A 21,163-nucleotide genomic window follows, 5' to 3' on the forward strand; every position below is an offset into this window, starting at 1 on the left:
AGAACATAAACTAGTAAGCTTAGTTCTTGTTTGTTCTTGTAAATACAAGATAAAAATGAAGAATAAACTAGGTAGTTTGATTCTTGTAAACTAAGTAAGTAAGTAACATACAACAAGGACAAGTGAGTAACTAATTAATAAACAAGAAACCAAACAACAAGAACAAGTAACAAGAGATGATGATGAATGTTTGAATTCGGTTTTTGTCAAGAAAAAGAGAAGAGAATTAATTGTTTCAAGTCACTTACAAGATGAGAGAAAGAGAGAAAATGAAGCAAGTAAAGTGTGTGTTTGAATGAGAGGGAATACAAGTTGTAGAAACCCGAACTAATCCTCCCGGACGACATCTTCAACAGTTGGTCCCATTGCGATGATCGACTCCAAGTAAGGTCCTTAATATGAGCTATTGCACAGCGGAAGACTTAATTCGTACCTGAGAATAACATGCTTTAAAAGGTCAACATAAAGTTGGTGAGATATATAGGTTTGATGCTAGCAGCGTTATAACTATGGACCACAAGATTTCATGTTTAGAAAGAATACACTCCTCGTGTATGAAAAGTCGTTGAGCACTTGGTAACCATACTTAACATTTAAATCACAGCAGCATACTCTTAAATAAACCCTACACCGTACCAAGTGTAGTAACGAAACGAAGTACTGTGCAACCGTTAAAAACTGGTCGTCCAGCCCGGTTGGGGTTGTCAGGCCCGATAGATCTATCAACAAGATTCGCGTTTACATTCCTCATGTAAATATTAGCTACCAAGTATAAAGAAATATGCCATGGTACAACTCAACGTAGAATTTATTTTTGATCACTTGTGTCCATAACGTAAATCATAAAATGCATGTATTTTCATCCCAAAATATTTAGAGTTTAAAAGGGACTATATACTCACCTAATGTATTTTGTAGTAAAAATACATATAACATCACGGGACATGTATAAGGTTGGCCTCGGATTCACGAACCTATATCATTTGTATATTTATTAATATACATAATGGTAATCGAACAAATATATTTATAAGTTTATTAACTATATCCTTTTTATATTAAATTTGTATATGTTTCATATATTCATTTTGTACATAAAAGATATTTAAATTTTTGTTATGTGATAAGTATATATTTATATAAATATCAATTATTTGTTAAAGTAGTATTTTAAGATAATAAATTTTAAGTGATGACAGTAATAATAATGATAGTACTAATATTAATAATAAAGATAATAATATTAATAATTCTATAAATGTTGATATATAATAAATTTCATAATAATGATAATAATAATAGTCTTTAATAAAATGAATAATTTAATAGTGATGGCAATGAAAATAAAGATTTTGATAACAATAATAATAATTTTAATTATGATACTAATTATAATAATATTAATTAATGATAATAACAATCTCAATATTTATTAACAATGATAATAACAATAATAATATTAATAATAATAATTATAATAATAAATAATAGTAATAATAATAGAAATATATACCCTTTATGTAAGCCTTCCTAAAAAAAATTGCCCACACCGGGGCTCGAACACCCGACCTCCCGGTTAATCAAAACACCCATGACCACTGACCCGTTTGCTGATTCTCTGATTTAATACTCTCTCCATAACTATAAATCCCGTATACTGTATCCCTCTTCTTCTTCCCAATAACAATCGATCAGAGAACATTCAACCCAATTGAAAAAGAAATTTATGGTTTTATATTACTAACAGAAACAGAAACGGTTGTCTGTGTGTAAAATTAGTTAAAACGAAATAATAAAACAAATATGTCTGTATCGGTTTTAAAAAAAAAATGACATGAACTCCCATTAGCTTTCGAATTTTTATAAAGTTTTAGCCCTAGCTCACAACATGAAAAAGTTTAGAAATCCTTATTAGAACCTTTCTGTATCATTTAATTTAACAGAAACATTAAGCAAAAGATGAATTTAGTGATGAACACGAAATTTAACTTTTTATTCAAAATATTTGATTCTGAAATTCGAAGCCGTTTTGGGAAATTGGAATACTAATTTCTGCAAATAGTTTAGTTGATTGAGTTCTAACATAATGGCAATTTCAGATTTTGGAATGAAATACAATTTCGAGTTCTTAATAAAATGGTATCGAAACAGAGGTCACAGAAGATATATATAATCGATTTCTGTTCTTGATTTGTGATAGAAAGTGATTTGCTAACAAACCCCGACACAAATAAGAACATACAACAGTAAGTGGATCCGTGATTGATTTTTAATTCCTTTATGCAAAAATTACGTACGATTAGGTTATAAAAAAAATATACCGAATTGTGTATATATAATACAGTATATGTATTCGTATAACACAGCTTTTGTGTAAATCTGTATATTCAGAATTTTACTTATCAGTATTTATATTTATGTATAGTATGTATATTATAATTGTATATATCTTATATTTTTATATTTATTTTATAGATTGTAATTAGTTTTATTATTAGTAATTATAATTATCATATTAATACTCTCAATTTTATAGTAATACAATTAATAATATTACTAATAATAATGTTAATATTTATTATAAAATATATAACACTATTTTTATTTACAACTAAGATACTAATTATACTAACATTAAAATAATAATAACTTTTATTATTTTCACAAAATAATAATAATAATAATAATAATAAGATTGGTATAACTACTTTTGTTTATTAACCTCATGTATAAAGATATATATATATATATATATATATATATATATATATATATATATATATATATATATATATATATATATATATATATATATATATATATATATATATATATATATATATATATATATATATATATATATATATATATATATATATATATATATATATACATATATATTTAATTGATAATATTAAAAATTCTGAAAATAATAAAGGTAACAAATAATTAATTTTTTTTTAACTTGTAATAATAATATTATTATTTATATTATATTTACTAATTATATAATATATTCATTTTGTTGGTAACTTAATTATTATATATATATATATATATACACACACATACATATTTATTTAAAACATTCGTTCGTGAATCGTCAGGCTTGGTCAAAAGGGTACTTGATTATCCGAATATAGATTTCAAACTTTCTAGACTCAAAAATACGAATTTTGTTTATCGTGTCGGAAACATATAAAGATTAGGGTTTAGATTTGGTCGGAAATTTCCGGGTCGTTACAGTACCCACCCGTTAAAGAAATTTCGTCCCCGAAATTTGATAGAGGTCGTTATTGATAACCATAAGAATGTTTTCATGATGAATATAAGGTGATAATGGAGTTTTATCATCATTGAGTAATGTAGATAAAACGTTTCGATTACGCGAAGAATATAAATGAAGCTATCGCAAAAGAGTGAAATGAGTAAATATGGAATCGTTTTAATCGATGACGTAGTGAGGATTGATTTCCGAAATTTAAGGGATTTAAAGAAAATCTTATGTAATAAGATTTGGTTTTTCGACGATCAGGATCTTCTTTGATTTGATGTGACAATCTGTTTCAATTTCTCTGTCGGATATTTTACTATAAAATTACCTCCTTTGTCTCCTTATTCCCATATCCCACATCTTCTACTCTTTCTCCTTAATTCCTACTTTAAAACTTTTGCCAATATATTCCATCCCATTCTGATCCTTGATTTACTCTCAATTTTCACATCTGTCCTTCTTCTCTTTCGTCTACCACCAGAAGAATCTATTTAATTCTACTATACCCTTGTGTTTATAATGTTTCTAGTTCTCCTGTGTCTCTATTATGCTATCTGCATTTATATACACGGTTTGAAATTTTGGGATTATTATTGAGCTTTATATTCTTCATCATTTTTCGGAGCTTCTTGCTTTTATTTCCTCCTCCCGACCTTGAGTCTAGCGAGTAATGGTTTGGAATTCGTAGGTATAAGATTTGGAATGAACATAGCTAATGTTCTCTGAAAAGAATGGTAATGGCAAAATTTTGATTTGTCAAATTACCAGAATATCCAGGAAGATAGAACTATCAAGATGATTTGTTCTTAATACGTTTCGGAATTGGATAGAATGTAAGAGTCGTGTAACATGGCACATGATGACGGTACTGTGAATCATCGCATTCTATTAGAAACTTAACATGACTTACTGTAATATAATGAAGTTGATCAAGTTTCATTATATTATACTGATTCATGCATCAGTTCCCAACACTACTTCGGAACATTCCTATTTTAAACTCAAAGGTTTCAGAATTTAGAAATTAACACAGCTTCTTTTATGCTGTAACGCAGATGTTTCGGAGAGATAGATGATTTCAGATGGTAATAATATCTCCAGAAATTGGAAGATATGAAAATATCTTATAATCTCTAAAATAAAATGATGATGAAGAATATCATTTGGGAAGGTTTAGAATAAGGGGTAGGGTTCTTACTAACGGTTTCAGCAGGTACTGAATCATTTAGATTCTTTGAGGGCAGGTTCAATCCTTGTATTTGTTCTTTGTTTCCTTCACGGTTAGCTCAATCCATTTTTTTTAGTACCAAATTTTCTATCGAGCGTTCCTAACACTCCCTTCTTTATCATCAAACTCTTGGCCATTTAGGCCATCTACAATTTTACTGTTTCCTCTGCATTTAATGCAGCCATATCTGAATCGTCGGTTATCAATCCATGGTGTTTTCGGGCTAATTGTGTTTTTAGATGATTAAACGCTTATGGTAGTATGGTGGAATATAAAAGGTTTTCCGGTAACGACGGCGAAAGGATAACGTATATATATATCGAGACTAGTCTTACTGAGAAGTCGAGGTCAACTTGCTGGAGCGGTGACAAAATTGGCTAATTTGGAAAGGGATTGCAAAGTTATTTTGGGCAATAATAACACTAAAGAATTTAACACTGCTGCGTGTTAGCCGTTGACTCAGTCTCCGAGAGTTTTTGAGTGCATAATTATATGCAAGAATCTTTTCTTCCAGAGATGAGGTGCGGTTGGTTCATTCTCTCGATCGAAATGTTTTCAAGAATTATGAAAGGTTTGAACGCGAATTGTAATTGTCGAGGTACAAATAAGGTTTAGAATGAAATCAAGTGGCAAACTTGAAGAATTGTTTAGTTTCATATGTTATAATCAATATTTTAATTCATTTTACTTGTCCATAGTTAGCATTCTATTATTCCGATTGTCCAATTGTCCAATGGTTCAACAGTTCAATATATTCATATATAATTTAATATACATAATTAATACGTATCGTGACCCGTGTACCGGTCTCAGTGTCGATCACAACTCAAAGTATATATATATTTTGGAATCAACTCCGACCCTGTATAGCCAACTCCCATCTTCACATATAGAGTGTCTACGGTTGTTCCGAAATATATATATAGATGGGTCAATATGATAAGTCGAAACCTTGCATACGTGTCCCGTTATTTAAAATGCGTAAAATAAATAAATATATATCATGACCCATTATACAACGTGTTGTCTCAGAATTAATCCGACGTATTGTTGTACATGTGTCCCGAAAGTATGTACAGTGCAGAAATTAAAATTGCGAGAATGTAAATTGCGATAAATTAAATGTTAGCCGGGAACAGTTAGCTAGGAACAGTTAGCGTGGATTCCTAACAATATTTCAATTTAGTTAATTCGTCTGTTTCTAACAAATTTTATTTTGTTCAATGTTGTCTTCTTTATGCCACTTGTTGGATTCTGATAGGTCAAAATTCGAATATGAATTTTGAATGAAAATGGTTATTCTGAGGTGAGCGAATACGAATATCGGTGGTTGTAAGTAGGATAATAGATAACCGTTGAATCAGATTCGAAGAATGTACAATGTAACTTATTAATGTGAATTCTAAATATTCCTCGGGTACTACCCACCCGTTAAAATATTTTCATCATTAATAGTTTGTACAAAAGGATTTTTAGTTACACTCTTTATGAAAATATACATGCATATATATTTTCTTCGGATGTAATTATGAATTTAATGAATAAATAGGATATTAAACTCATTTGATTTATCGTTATTACTAGATTACATGATCTCTAAAACATTAGAGATTACATAATCGTCATGTCGAACGAGGGTAAATGAGGTAGAACGATATGCAAAGCGAAGATAATCGATGTAGAACGATATGTAGAACGAAGATAATACTCGAAGTACAGGTGGTGATATTGAAGCGTGTGATGTTGATATTCGAGGTACAGGTTGTGATGATGAGATTTATGGCGCGGTTGTGGTTTGGGGGTGATAAGGGTACTGTCGGCGTTGACGATGGTGGTATGGATTATGCTGCTGGTGTTGCTGCTGGTGCTTGTAACCTCCGCACCAGATTCTCCAAAACCATTACTCGAGCACGTAGTTCGTTAACTTCTTATATTATGTCAGGATGATTGACGATTGAAACGAGCGGGTGAGCAAGATTCGAAATATAGAATATCGTGACGGGATATTCTAGAAATGAGAGGGTAAATGGTTTCTCGAACAGGTTCGCCGGTAAGTGCTTTCAGATTCATCATCAAGAGGGCAATTTGGTGAATGAGAAGAATCTTTGATGTGAAATGATTTTCGAATATAGGATGATATTCTAACTTCATAGAATATCTATATATATACTAAAGATTTCGTAGCCTACAGAGGAACCTACGGCATATGACAAGCCAGTCTACAGATACGCTAAGATATGAATTATCAGATATGCTAAGATATGAATTTCATCTATACACTATCGATGCACTAAATGCAGTAAGACGTGTCTAGACTTAAGAATGATAGGCAGACAATTTTCTAAGGATGATAAGCAGATGATTTTACACTAGAATGATAAGCAAAACTTTTGACATGTAAACACGGTCAAAGTCCAGACCCACTAATGCATCTAAACAACTAACAGTTAGACACACTAATGCAAGACCTGGTTCGCTAAGACCAACGCTCTGATACCAACTGTAGAAACCCGAACTAATCCTCCCGGACGACATCTTCAACAGTTGGTCCCATTGCGATGATCGACTCCAAGTAAGGTCCTTAATATGAGCTATTGCACAGCGGAAGACTTAATTCGTACCTGAGAATAACATGCTTTAAAAGGTCAACATAAAGTTTGTGAGATATATAGGTTTGATGCTAGCAGCGTTATAACTATGGACCACAAGATTTCATGTTTAGAAAGAATACACTCCTCGTGTATGAAAAGTCGTTGAGCACTTGGTAACCATACTTAACATTTAAATCACAGCAGCATACTCTTAAATAAACCCTACACCGTACCAAGTGTAGTAACGAAACGAAGTACTGTGCAACCGTTAAAAACTGGTCGTCCAGCCCGGTTGGGGTTGTCAGGCCCGATAGATCTATCAACAGGATTCGCGTTTACATTCCTCATGTAAATATTAGCTACCAAGTATAAAGAAATATGCCATGGTACAACTCAACGTAGAATTTATTTTTGATCACTTGTGTCCATAACGTAAATCATAAAATGCATGTATTTTCATCCCAAAATATTTAGAGTTTAAAAGGGACTATATACTCACCTAATGTATTTTGTAGTAAAAATACATATAACATCACGGGACACGTATAAGGTTGGCCTCGGATTCACGAACCTATATCATTTGTATATTTATTAATATACATAATGGTAATCGAACAAATATATTTATAAGTTTATTAACTATATCCTTTTTATATTAAATTTGTATATGTTTCATATATTCATTTTGTACATAAAAGATATTTAAATTTTTGTTATGTGATAAGTATATATTTATATAAATATCAATTATTTGTTAAAGTAGTATTTTAAGATAATAAATTTTAAGTGATGACAGTAATAATAATGATAGTACTAATATTAATAATAAAGATAATAATATTAATAATTCTATAAATGTTGATATATAATAAATTTCATAATAATGATAATAATAATAGTCTTTAATAAAATGAATAATTTAATAGTGATGGCAATGAAAATAAAGATTTTGATAACAATAATAATAATTTTAATTATGATACTAATTATAATAATATTAATTAATGATAATAACAATCTCAATATTTATTAACAATGATAATAACAATAATAATATTAATAATAATAATTATAATAATAAATAATAGTAATAATAATAGAAATATATACCCTTTATGTAAGCCTTCCTAAAAAAAATTGCCCACACCGGGGCTCGAACACCCGACCTCCCAGTTAATCAAAACACCCATGACCACTGACCCGTTTGCTGATTCTCTGATTTAATACTCTCTCCATAACTATAAATCCCGTATACTGTATCCCTCTTCTTCTTCCCAATAACAATCGATCAGAGAACATTCAACCCAATTGAAAAAGAAATTTATGGTTTTATATTACTAACAGAAACAAAAACGGTTGTCTGTGTGTAAAATTAGTTAAAACGAAATAATAAAACAAATATGTCTGTATGGGTTTTAAAAAAAAAACGACATGAACTCCCATTAGCTTTCGGATTTTTATAAAGTTTTAGCCCTAGCTCACAACATGAAAAAGTTTAGAAATCCTTATTAGAACCTTTCTGTATCATTTAATTTAACAGAAACGTTAAGCAAAAGATGAATTTAGTGATGAACACGAAATTTAACTTTTTATTCAAAATATTTGATTCTGAAATTCGAAGCCGTTTTGGGAAATTGGAATACTAATTTCTGCAGATAGTTTAGTTGATTGAGTTCTAGCATAATGGCAATTTCAGATTTTGGAATGAAATACAATTTCGAGTTCTTAATAAAATGGTATTGAAACAGAGGTCACAGAAGATATATATAATCGATTTCTGTTCTTGATTTGTGATAGAAAGTGATTTGCTAACAAACCCCGACACAAATAAGAACATACAACAGTAAGTGGATCCGTGATTGATTTTTAATTCCTTTATGCAAAAATTACGTACGATTATGTTATAAAAAAAATATACCGAATTGTGTATATATAATACAGTATATGTATTCGTATAACACAGCTTTTGTGTAAATCTGTATATTCAGAATTTTACTTATCAGTATTTATATTTATGTATAGTATGTATATTATAATTGTATATATCTTATATTTTTATATTTATTTTATAGATTGTAATTAGTTTTATTATTAGTAATTATAATTATCATATTAATACTCTCAATTTTATAGTAATACAATTAATAATATTACTAATAATAATGTTAATATTTATTATAAAATATATAACACTATTTTTATTTACAACTAAGATACTAATTATACTAACATTAAAATAATAATAACTTTTATTATTTTCACAAAATAATAATAATAATAATAATAATAAGATTGGTATAACTACTTTTGTTTATTAACCTCATGTATAAAGATATATATATATATATATATATATATATATATATATATACATATATATTTAATTGATAATATTAAAAATTCTGAAAATAATAAAGGTAACAAATAATTAATTTTTTTTAACTTGTAATAATAATATTATTATTTATATTATATTTACTAATTATATAATATATTCATTTTGTTGGTAACTTAATTATTATATATATATATATACACACACATACATATTTATTTAAAACATTCGTTCGTGAATCGTCAGGCTTGGTCAAAAGGGTACTTGATTATCCGAATATAGATTTCAAACTTTCTAGACTCAAAAATACGAATTTTGTTTATCGTGTCGGAAACATATAAAGATTAGGGTTTAGATTTGGTCGGAAATTTCCGGGTCGTTACACAAGTGAACTAGTAATGAATAATGAACACAAAAACACCCCTAAAGGGATCCTTGGGCTTCGGCATTCTGCAGCAGAAAAGGGAGGGGGATGGCTAAGTTTAATGGTTATTAGCATGTAAAGTTCATAAAGGTGGTTAATGAATGGTCATGCATGGGGATAACAAGCTAACTAGATTCTTTCAAGTATTAACTAACAAGTTCCATTCAAATTAATACTTACAAGTGTAACATGGGCTAGTTTATCCATTAACATAAGTAGGGTGGGCTTGGAAGCCCAAGTTCAAGAGTCCATAACACTAATAAAGCCCAAGTACAATTAATAACAAGTTGAGCCAATTAAAACCCAAGTAACTAACTAATAGTCTTAGTTAATTAAAATGATTAATAAATTTAATCATGAATGTAAATAATATCTAAAAATATTATTCGTGCAAGTTCCGGGTGTCACAAAGACGTTTCGGGCAATTAAAGTCAAGTTCGGGCAATCATGGCAACATGTAAATGTAATAACGTACATTCGTTTAAACACGCGTATTAATAATAATAATTATTAATAAAATAACGTTGGAAATTCCAGGGTCGTTACAGTCTTTGACAGACTTTGACCGAACTTTTAGCTTTGACCGTCTTTTGAGTCGTTTTCAGAAAAAACGGGACGGAGAACTCAAAAAAACGACGCATCGGCCGACTTTTACAACACTGGTCCTAAGTTACATGGTAACCTTTTTTCTGATATTTCGAATTTAAAAAGGAGCCTACTGTCCCCTATATGGTTCGACTTGGGGAAGCTTCAAAGAGTAGACGAGTTGTTCGATATCATTAGTCCTCAGAGTTGGTGTTGGAAGGTTGGTAACGATTCGAGTATTCTATTTTGGTAAGATATATGGGTAGGCGTGTCTAAGCTAAGGGATCAATTTACTTCACTATATCGTATTTCGGTTAAAAAGCATGCTTATGTTTATGAGTTGGGGTGGGTCGATTCTTATAGTTTAATGATTTGGGATATGGGGTTGGCTGAGGAGAGGGATTTGTATGAAGAATCACAATTACAAACGCTTTTGGCATTGTTGGGTCCTATATCGCTTAATAATGATAAGGGTGATGAGATTCAATGGGTTCACTCCGTTAATAAGGTCTATTCGGTCCCGGAGGGCACCCGGATTATGCTTGTTTCTAATTTGAATGTAGAGTTCGATTGGGTTAATGTTGTATGGAGCAAAAGTATCCCGTCCAAAATCGCTATCTTTCATTGGTTAGCAATCCAAGGAGGAATACCGGTAAAAGAAGTGTTCCATTTTCGGCATTGTTTAAGAGATGGTTCGGATGACAAGTGCGGGTGGTGTTCGGATATCGAGTTGATAGACCATCTTCTTTTACATTGTCCATGGTCTTATAGCATTTGGACGGCTATGTTCAAGTGGTGGAATATTTATTGGGTCATGCCTTCGTCCGTCTCGGAGTTCTCTTTAGATTGTTATAAGGGTTTGGGTATAAATGCATCAAAGTTTTGGAGCTTAATCGGGCCGGCTACGTATTGGGCGATTTGGTTTGCTAGAAACGAGGTATTGTTTAACGGGATTTACACATGTTGGAATGTATTATTGGTTCGTATAAAATACAAAGTGTTTGAGTGGCTAGTGGAAGCAAAAGTTAGCGAAAGATTCCAATTTCATGTGTGGGATTCACAGCCATGGATGTTGATGTTTTAAAGAGAAGGGCTGCGTTTTTTTATTTTGGCTTAGAGTCAATCTCAGTTTGTTTATGTATTATGTATGCACATTTAGAGCTTGTATTTATAATGGGCTTCTTGTCTTCTTAGTCTTTTGTAATGGGCTTGCTTTAGGGGATATGTGTTGTTTGTAAGTTCCCGGACTCTTTATGTATTTCCCAATTTTTTCACTGTTTTGTTAAAGAATTGTATCTATGGTTCCCAACATTAATTCATGTTTTTTTGCCAAAAACAAAATATGGTTCTTTAGGGATTATTTTCATAATTACCTTCCGATAATTTTTGAATTATTGATTATGAGTTTAATGTCACGTGTTTTAAGGTAACCCATGATATTAAACTAGGGGACTTAATGATACGCGTACTTCCGCATCAAACACGCGTTCGTATCACGTGTTGGTGGACGCTTATTTATTAAGTCACATGCTAATTACCAGTAGCATTCAGAGCACATGTTTAGCAACGATTTAGCAATGAATTCGTGTTTGTATTTATTTGGAACGAAATTACATAATTGGGAATTGGGAGAAAATGACCTAGAACACCTAGTTACACCTTGAATGATTGGAAGTTATGACTAGAAGGCTTAGTTTACTAGATGAGATGATGGTATTTATACTCTAATACCATCACTCTTACAATGCTTAATTTCGAGTCAACAAAAGTCAAAACTGTAATGACCCAACCCGTTATCCAACCGAATACGCAAAAGATTTTTTATTATTTTTTAATTAAATATCAGTTTCAGACATATGGAGCGCCGCTCCATATAGGGGCGCGCCGCTCCAAAGTGCCCTGTCCACTTCCTTCCCGATACTTTTAGACGAAACGGTTTTCACAACAAATTATAGTAAGTAAAACTAACACGTTTTCATAATAAAACAAGTTTTACGACACCGGGCCCACATTGGCCCGTTTTACGAATTACGCACAAAATACAATTTTCGACCACATGAGTTTAACACATAATAAAGACCGAGCATGGTGATTGGGGATACGCTACCAATCCTAATCAATCCAAAAGCACGTCTTCTAAAGCAACCTACGCAAGTCACTAGTTCCCATGCTTACCCTAGCCTCCACCTCCACGCGAATCTATAAAAATGTAAACAACGAGAGGGTAAGCTAATGCTTAGTGAGTGAGAATATACTACATACATATATATGCATAAAATGGACACGCCACACAATAATAATCAAATAGCACATACCAGAGTCCAAGCATAAAGACAAGCTAATCTAAGCATACCGTACGATCGCTATACAACAAGCTAATAATATCAACAATGTGATTACACCAACAACGATATGTACAACGCCATCAAGTTACACCCGGAGGGTTAACTACATCACAACAAAACAACAGTAATATATAAAAATGCGTAAACTGCCCGAGGTTAACCCCTTAACCCAATACCAAATGAAGATTGGCCGAACTACACGAGCCTTAGTAAATCCGCACCACACGCGACTACTATCTTCAATACCATTTCAACATCGAGGTTGGCCGAAACTACACGAGCCTTAGTGAATCCGCACTACACGTGATCACTACCTCAATAAGATGACCGAATCTACACGCGTCATCGTGAATCCGCACCACACGTGATTCACTTCCCAAATCAAACCCACGGTCTCGGGATTACAAAAATCCATATCTTCGGGGTTGCTCATCCGCAACTCGAAATACCAACCCCACGCCATATCGGGGTTTCCCAAATCACAAGCCCATGTGATAACGTACACACAAAGTGTGCACCTCGCCAAAGGTGGTTAACCAAAACGTACAACCGTGCCAATTGGACCTATTACGCAAGTCCATCAAATCCACCTATATGTGAAGTGAGCTCTATAGCCGAGGTTCACTTCACCCAACCCGCACCCATCCTACACATACATACGCACATAGTATATTGACACTCACCTTGTCGTCTCGATGGATGCAACCGAAATAATCCGCAACTCGCCGATGGAATGTACCTATTCCATTATCACAAAACAAGCAAGACAATTAGGATGGATTTACAAGCCAACCCAATTCGACACTTAGTGCAATTTCGACCCAAATGCACTTCTGAGCTCAAATCGCGCCCAAACTAACCAATAATCACTAACACAAATGAAAATGGTCCTAATATGCCAATTGAACTCAATCATAAGTGTTAAAAACTTATCTTGTCAAATTGACACATAAACCCTAATTTTGACCCATTTTAAAATTAGTCAACCAAAACACCCAAAATGGTTCCAACGCTTCCATAATCACTAACACTAGTGATTATACCCAATTTACAAGTCCTAATCATGTCCCGATCATTGTCTAAGACCATCTACCATGGTGATACTAATGAATATTTCTGCATTTTTTGTATTTCTGTTATGTTGCTCCATCGAATGACAAGTAGTGCTGCTAGCTGCTTGCATGTTGCACGAAAGTTAAAGTAATCGACATCAACACAAAACTTCATAATCAACTCCAAGAGGTGAAACGAAAAACTAAATACGCGCTCGTCATTGACCACCAAAACTTCAGATTCCTTCACTTCTTCTTGTTTACATTAAACATCACACTTGATTTCTCCATAATCACCCTCCAACATACATAAATTATGATTTGATTTAAGACATTTTTCTAACATATAAATATAAAACATATATGAAATAGAGGTACAAATCAATGAAAAGCAATATATACCAGCATCCAGGCATGGACCAAACTGCATAGTCTGTAGGTGATAAATCTGCATGTAGTATAGGAGACATGGTGATAGTTTTATTTCGAAGATCGTACGAGTACAAATTACGTCGGCCTCGTCGTCTAGGTTAAGAATATGTATACAAGCGCTTAACTTAGAGGGAACTACAGGAGTGTAATTCACGGAGCCATCGCCAGATAGATCAACGATAAACATAGCGTCTTTGAGGTCTTTCATTTTCTCCCACAACATACTCGCCATATCCAATTTATACAGATACACGGAACAAATCTCCTTCCATTCCAAACATGATTGAATGAAAAACAGATCGTCACACACTCACACGAGCCTTTTAGAAAAACATAACAAGTTGAACCGGGTCATGGAGGTTCTTTCACTAATGGTATTAGATTGATGACGACTTTCTTATCCCGCTGATGTGCAAAAGTGTGCAGTGCTTAATTTGCCTTTCAAACCTTTAAATTTATATAACCTTTATTATTACACTTTTAACACTCTAACGAGCAACAAAACCCGATCAGAGGTAGTATTTTAGGTTATCGTCCCAAGAGAGCGTAGATGCGTTATAAGTTGTTTATAGCTTAGCTCTTATTAAAGAACTAAGAATATTTTTATGTCTTTTATTGGATAGATTCTTATCTCTTGGGGAAGAGATGATTTAAGATAAACAAAATAACAAAATAAAGCAAGAAAGTAAAGATTCAAATTAAACAACTATAAATGAAAGCAGCTACATGAACGAATAACTCATACGAGAATCATATTAGACAAGTTTCATAACTTATATTAACACAAATCAAGATAACAATCATAGACTAATTATTATCCCTAAGCAGGTTAAGACAAGTGTTGCATATCATTTAATAAGTAGGACTTAAAGCATATACTAAACATGTGATGTGCATGACTAATATCTCAATTCTTAGCATTCAATTCAATTACATGATCCATATCAACCTTATGATATGGATTAACATGAAAATAGACTGACAAATTATATAAGCTATTAAATATCAAGTAGATCAACTCACGTTACTAGCTGAAAGTCAATTACTACTTAGTTTTCATGCAATCATTAATTAAACACATCCAAACAGAGGATCTTCGACTAAGCCTAACAATATCAAACTCTATTATATAAGTGTAATTCCAACTAAACAAGTTTATCACTATTATGCTGTTTAACTTAGTTGCATGCAATTCAATTTAACAAGTTTGATGGACTAGATCTAAACAAGTAGCATGAATCGAATAATAGATCGTTGGATCAAGTACTAATCAACCCTAAAATCATGTTATCTAATCATTAAGCATGACAAACAAGTATATTTAAGCAAAACAGATTCGAAACTGTTCAACTATCATCACAGAAACTCGACCATACAGATCTGGGAAAGAACCATAAACTGTACGGATGAAGCACTGAAGCCGGCGGCTTCCTTCCCATCAAGCCGGCTGCTTGAGGGTGAGGCCGGCGGCTTCATCTGATTCTCAGATGAAGTTCAATCTTCATCCACGTAACCACTATGAACGTTTAGTTCATAGCAGAAGATGAACAGAAAAGAATACAGTAAATAAGATAAATAAAACAATAAAATAAGGATATAATCATACCTTAAAAAGAAGGTAGATGTAAAATAACTTGAATTAAACTTGAATCTTGATTACAAAGACTAAATCTAACCTAAGGGTTTAGAGAAAAACCCTAAAAAAATGACCTAACCAGAATTATTGAATTCTGAAAACTAATACATATGAAAACTGAGACCAGAGGCCTGTATTTATACTGTTTAAGTTTGGTGGCCAAGCCGGCGGCTTCAGTGGGAAGCCGGCGGCTTGCCTTGAGTCGGTGACTCCTTGTGCAAGTTAAACTTAATCCGCAAGCTAAATCTTTTAACCGTCATACTCAAGCCGGCGGCTTCAGGCCAGGCCGGCAGCTTCAATGATCCGCCAGATCTTTCTAATTTTGTCTTGATTTTATTTCCATTTTTACTTGAACTTGGTCGATAAGTTAAGAAACCGTGTTAACTAAGCCGGCGGCTTCAGGATGAAGCCGGCGACTTCCTTTGCCTTTTTCTTGATCAACAAGTTCTTTCAATTTTACATCGATTCTGGAACATTCTGGTGTATTCAGCTCCAAGCCGGCGGCTTCCTTGTATCCTTGTCGGCGGCTTCATTTAGCCGATTTGCAATTTTCTTTATTTTTTATCCTGTTTAATACATAACTTTGATAAAATCATTAGAAATATATTTTTCCCATTTTTACCCATTTTAGCATGTTTTAAGGTTAAAATGACTCAAAAATATTAAGATAACTCCTCAAAATGGTATTAAAAAAACTGTATAATTTAGGAGTTATCAAATTTTCCACACTTAAATCTTTATTTGTCCTCAAGTAAACCTTATAAATTATATCATGGGAATTAAAGCAAAATTGCAAAGTCAAAAATATGTCTTAATAAGAAGTTAGTATTTATTATTCGCAAGAACTAATCTCAACCAGACCAAGGATTACAAATAATCGTAATGGTTATTAAATCAAATTTATACAAGTTTGGTCATCATTGGACTCTTTTGTATTCTAGAGAATTTTTATAAGTGTATGGTTCTCATTGAAACTCTTTTCTTTTGTTGGCCTTCATTGGACTCTTTTTCCTTTTCATTTCTTTTGCTTTCATGCTTAGGATTAGCTTTGCACTTGGCAATTTTTCTAAATTGGCCCTTCATTAGGACTCTTTTACTGCCTCGGTGGTCCATGCTTATTATGCCTTATGGTAGTGGCTATAAGTTTGCACTCGTTTCACAATTTTTGGCTTTTACTTCTTATTTTAAACAAGTAATCCGATCTTGAAATTGAGAGTAGTTCTATTATTAACATTAAGATTAAGTTTGTAAAAAGACATAAGTTTGACTAAGAATTTATACTTTCAAAAATTCAAATTTTTTTTTAAAAATTATACCCATTTTTCAACTTTTTCGGGAAAATTTGATAGTATTTTTTTTAATCTTTTAAGTGATTAATCATTTCCCTCCACACACTTAGATTATGCAATGTCCTCATTGCATTTATAATAAAATATTGAAATAAATAAAGGACATAATTGAAAATAACATAAGGGAAAGAGTGATGTTACGTAATTTGTAGGATCATAGAATGATTTGCGAGCACTTTGCGGACTTCCTTTGATTTGAATAAATAACTTGACAAAATATTAAATAACAAAAAGCATAACACAAACATAATATTTTATTAATAACTCTTCAACATTTAAACATTTAAACACTTAGGAGCTATATTGCTCTTACATTCCTAATTAAATAATAAAACAATTAGACATAACATAGTCCTAATAAACATATATAAAGGGATAGGTAGTTTTGATTATAGAGTCGTTTGCGCGTCTCTTTTCTTCTTACGGAATTACTCCTTAGGCTTATTCTCTTCACACTTACTCTTTTCATACTCATTTAACTTCCTTTTCAAACTCGATTTTGTAGTTAGAGGTAGGGTTTCACTATTGTTTCCTTGATGAATAATAATAGTATTACTGACATAATTGATGATGGCTTTGGATATGGACATAAATGGTGTTCCTAAAAGAATAGGTGTGATTTTATTTTCCACCATGTTCATAACAAGGAAATGAATAAGAAATTTAGTTAACCCTATTTTGACCTTAACATTTTTCACAATACCCATTGGACGACTTGAACTTTGGTTACCATAGCTGATAGTGCTCCAAACGAACATATATTTAGTCGCAATATCATCCTAATATGTAAAGTTTTTAGTTGTAATTATTCTATTTTTAAGTTGTAATTATTCTATTTTTAAGTTGTAATCGTTTAAATAAATAAACGCGAAGACGAAGCACGAAGATTAAAGAATTGAAGAAAAAGTGCCACCAAAACTAGAAAAGGGTCCTTAAAGCCATAGTGCACTCAAAAGCGTCCTAAAAAGTGAGTTAAAAGACTTGCGCAGATTTTGGGAGTTAAGGAAAATATTTTTTTGTGCAAATTACAAATCGCGAAACGCAAAGTACAAGATATCTACGCGTACGAAAGGACGTTCGAAAATCCGGAACCGAGACATAAACCGGGCGTAAACGTACGAGACAACTGAGCTAAAATTACAAGTCAACTATGCACAAGAATATAATATAATATATATATAATTAATATAAATTATATATATTATATATATATATATATATATATATATATATATATATATATATATATATATATATATATATATATATATATATATATTAAAATAAAACATCGGTAAACAAGAAAACAAAAGCAAGTGGCCTGATACAGCTGGCCATGCGATCGCATGGCCAGGAAGCCTAAAAACCATGCGATCGCATGGGCCTGGAAATGTGGCCAAGTCCTATAAATTGCAACGAATTCAGTCGAATGAGGGCACACCTTCACACACTCTCTTTTCTTTTTCCTCAGTAAGAAAACATATATATTTATATTTATAATTTTAATTTTAATTTAAGTTTAATAATAATTGGGTTATTGTAAAAAATGTTTTACGAGTTTTAAAGTCGGAACTCTGTCCGTGTAACGCTACGCGATTAATAATCACTGTAAGCTATGTTCTTCCTTTTTAAATTAATGTCTCGTAACTAAGTTATTATTATGCTTATTTGAGTCGAAGTAATTGTGATGTTGGGCTAAATATTAAGATGGGGTTATTGGATTTTGTACCATAATTCGGGTTTGGACAAAAGACCGACACTTGTGGACATTGGACTATGACTATTAATAGGTGGGGGGTATTGTCTAATTGAATGACGATTCGTTGGAACCTGTCGAACCTATCTTCAAATTAGTTAATCTAATAATTATTAAAATGATTATGAATGTCCTATTTAGTGACGTTTATACGACATCGTTTACAATCATTTAATTAATCAATTGGATTGGGTAATTGATTATTCATTTTGGCCAAGTGGATAAATTAATATATCATGGACTAATTAAAATAGGGGTGGATTACATACAAGGGTAATTGGTGTAATTGTTAACAAAGTATTAAAACCTTGGATTACACGCAGTCGATAACCTGGTGTAATTATTAATAAAGTATTAAAACCTTGTTACAGTTTAAATCCGTAATTAGTTGGAATATTTGACTTCGGGAATAAGGTTAATTTGACGAGCATTTTATAATTATGACCAATGAACTATTATGGACAAAAACCAAATAGGTATCAAATAATCCAGGACAAAGGACAATTAACCTAGGGTAATAAATTAAAATTAAAACGTCAAACATCATGGTTACGGAAGTTTAAATAAGCATAATACTTTTATTTCATATTTCATTGTACCTTTATTTACTGTCATTTTAATTACTGCAATTTACTTTATCACAATTTAAATTCTGTCATTTATATTATCGTTATTTATCTTTACGCTTAAAATTAAAAATCGACAAACCGGTCATTAAACGGTAAAACCCCCCTTTTATATATTATTATTACTATATATAATTATATATATTTTATATAAATATAGTTTTATAAAAATATAGTACGTAATCACTAGCACCCTGTGGAATAAATCGGACTTACTAAAAACTACACTACTCTACGATTAGGTACACTGCCTATAGTGTTGTAGCAAGGTTTAGGTATATCCCATAAATAAATAAATAAAACTTGTGTAATTTCGTCGTATTTCGTAATAAAAATAATAGTATTTCGTATACACCGCTGCACACATCAAGTTTTTGGCGCCGCTGCCGGGGACTCGGTGAAAAGCGCCATATTTTTATAAACTATATTTTTGTAAAAATATATTATTCGTAAAAAAAATTTATATTTATAATAAGTGTTAAAAAAATATAATAAATATATATATATATATATATATATATATATATATATATATATATATATATATATATATATATATATTTTTAAGATTTTATTTATAAAATTAAAAAGTACTTTATTTTTAAAATTTTAAAATATAAGTTTATTATATTTTATATAAATATTCTATAAATATTTTTTTTATAATTTAAAATCAAAAAATTAAAATAAAAATAAAAATTAGGTCGAGGCCTGATCGAATCCCAATTGTGAACCGACTTATCGGTCATGCAATCGCATGCAAATAAGGTTGTAACCTCATGCGAACGCATGGGGTGATGTGACTGGTCCTGATCCTTGGATCCGTCGAATTAGGGTTTGTAATTTATAATTATTATTAATTAATTAGTTAATTAGGGTTTAGTTTATTTAATATTTAGTTTTTAATTAAATTTATATTTTTAAGTTTAATTTAGTTTTATTAATTATAAAATTAATACTTTTATAAAATAATAATATAAAAATAATATTTTTATAAAAATAAGTAATTTTATCATCTTTTGTCTCTTTTTATAAATTGTATATTTTTAACGTTTAATTCGTAATTTGTAATTTATCGTTCGTAATTAGTTTTAAACTTAGTTTTAACCAGAGTATTTTATATTTCTAGATTTTTAGGTTTTGCCGTAAAATTCCTTAAGTAGTTTTTCTTTAGATTAAGATTTAGACGCTTTAGAATTTTACGACGTTGCTTATCGCCTTAGTTTTAAATAAATTTTAGTGCCTTTTAAGTAATTGCCGTTTTTGATTTAGAATTTCCTTTAAGCTTTAATACCTTTAGACGCAAGTTTTAATATTTAGTTTTTAGACTTTTAAGTTTCGGCGCTTTACTTTCTTATTATTATTTTTCGATCTTTTTATTTTTCGACGTTTGTTTTTCAACTCTTATTTTTCGACGCGTTTTTTCTTTCTCATTTCTACGCTCTAGTTTTTAGGACATAGAATTTTCTTTATTTTTCTTTAAACTTCAACGAAAAAATTATTTTAAGCGGTTAAATTGATAGATATCCA

The 21,163-nt window shown here is 31.2% G+C and overlaps 1 protein-coding gene across 1 annotated transcript; it reads left to right on the forward strand.

Annotated features, from left to right (window-relative positions):
• The first annotated feature begins 10,816 nt into the window (after positions 1 to 10,816).
• On the forward strand, positions 10,817 to 11,521 carry LOC139842090 (uncharacterized). The gene has a single exon (XM_071832266.1). The coding sequence runs from the start codon at positions 10,817 to 10,819 to the stop codon at positions 11,519 to 11,521; it is 705 nt and encodes a 234-aa protein (XP_071688367.1).
• The last annotated feature ends 9,642 nt before the right edge of the window (positions 11,522 to 21,163 follow it).

The sequence above is a fragment of the Rutidosis leptorrhynchoides genome, chromosome 4 (assembly GCF_046630445.1).
Source record: "Rutidosis leptorrhynchoides isolate AG116_Rl617_1_P2 chromosome 4, CSIRO_AGI_Rlap_v1, whole genome shotgun sequence".
Classification (NCBI taxonomy): Eukaryota; Viridiplantae; Streptophyta; class Magnoliopsida; order Asterales; family Asteraceae; genus Rutidosis; species Rutidosis leptorrhynchoides.

Coding starts and splice junctions, on each gene's coding strand:
- LOC139842090 (XM_071832266.1), top strand. CDS start 10,817: ATGGGGTTGGCTGAGGAGAGGGATTTGTATGAAGAATCACAATTACAA.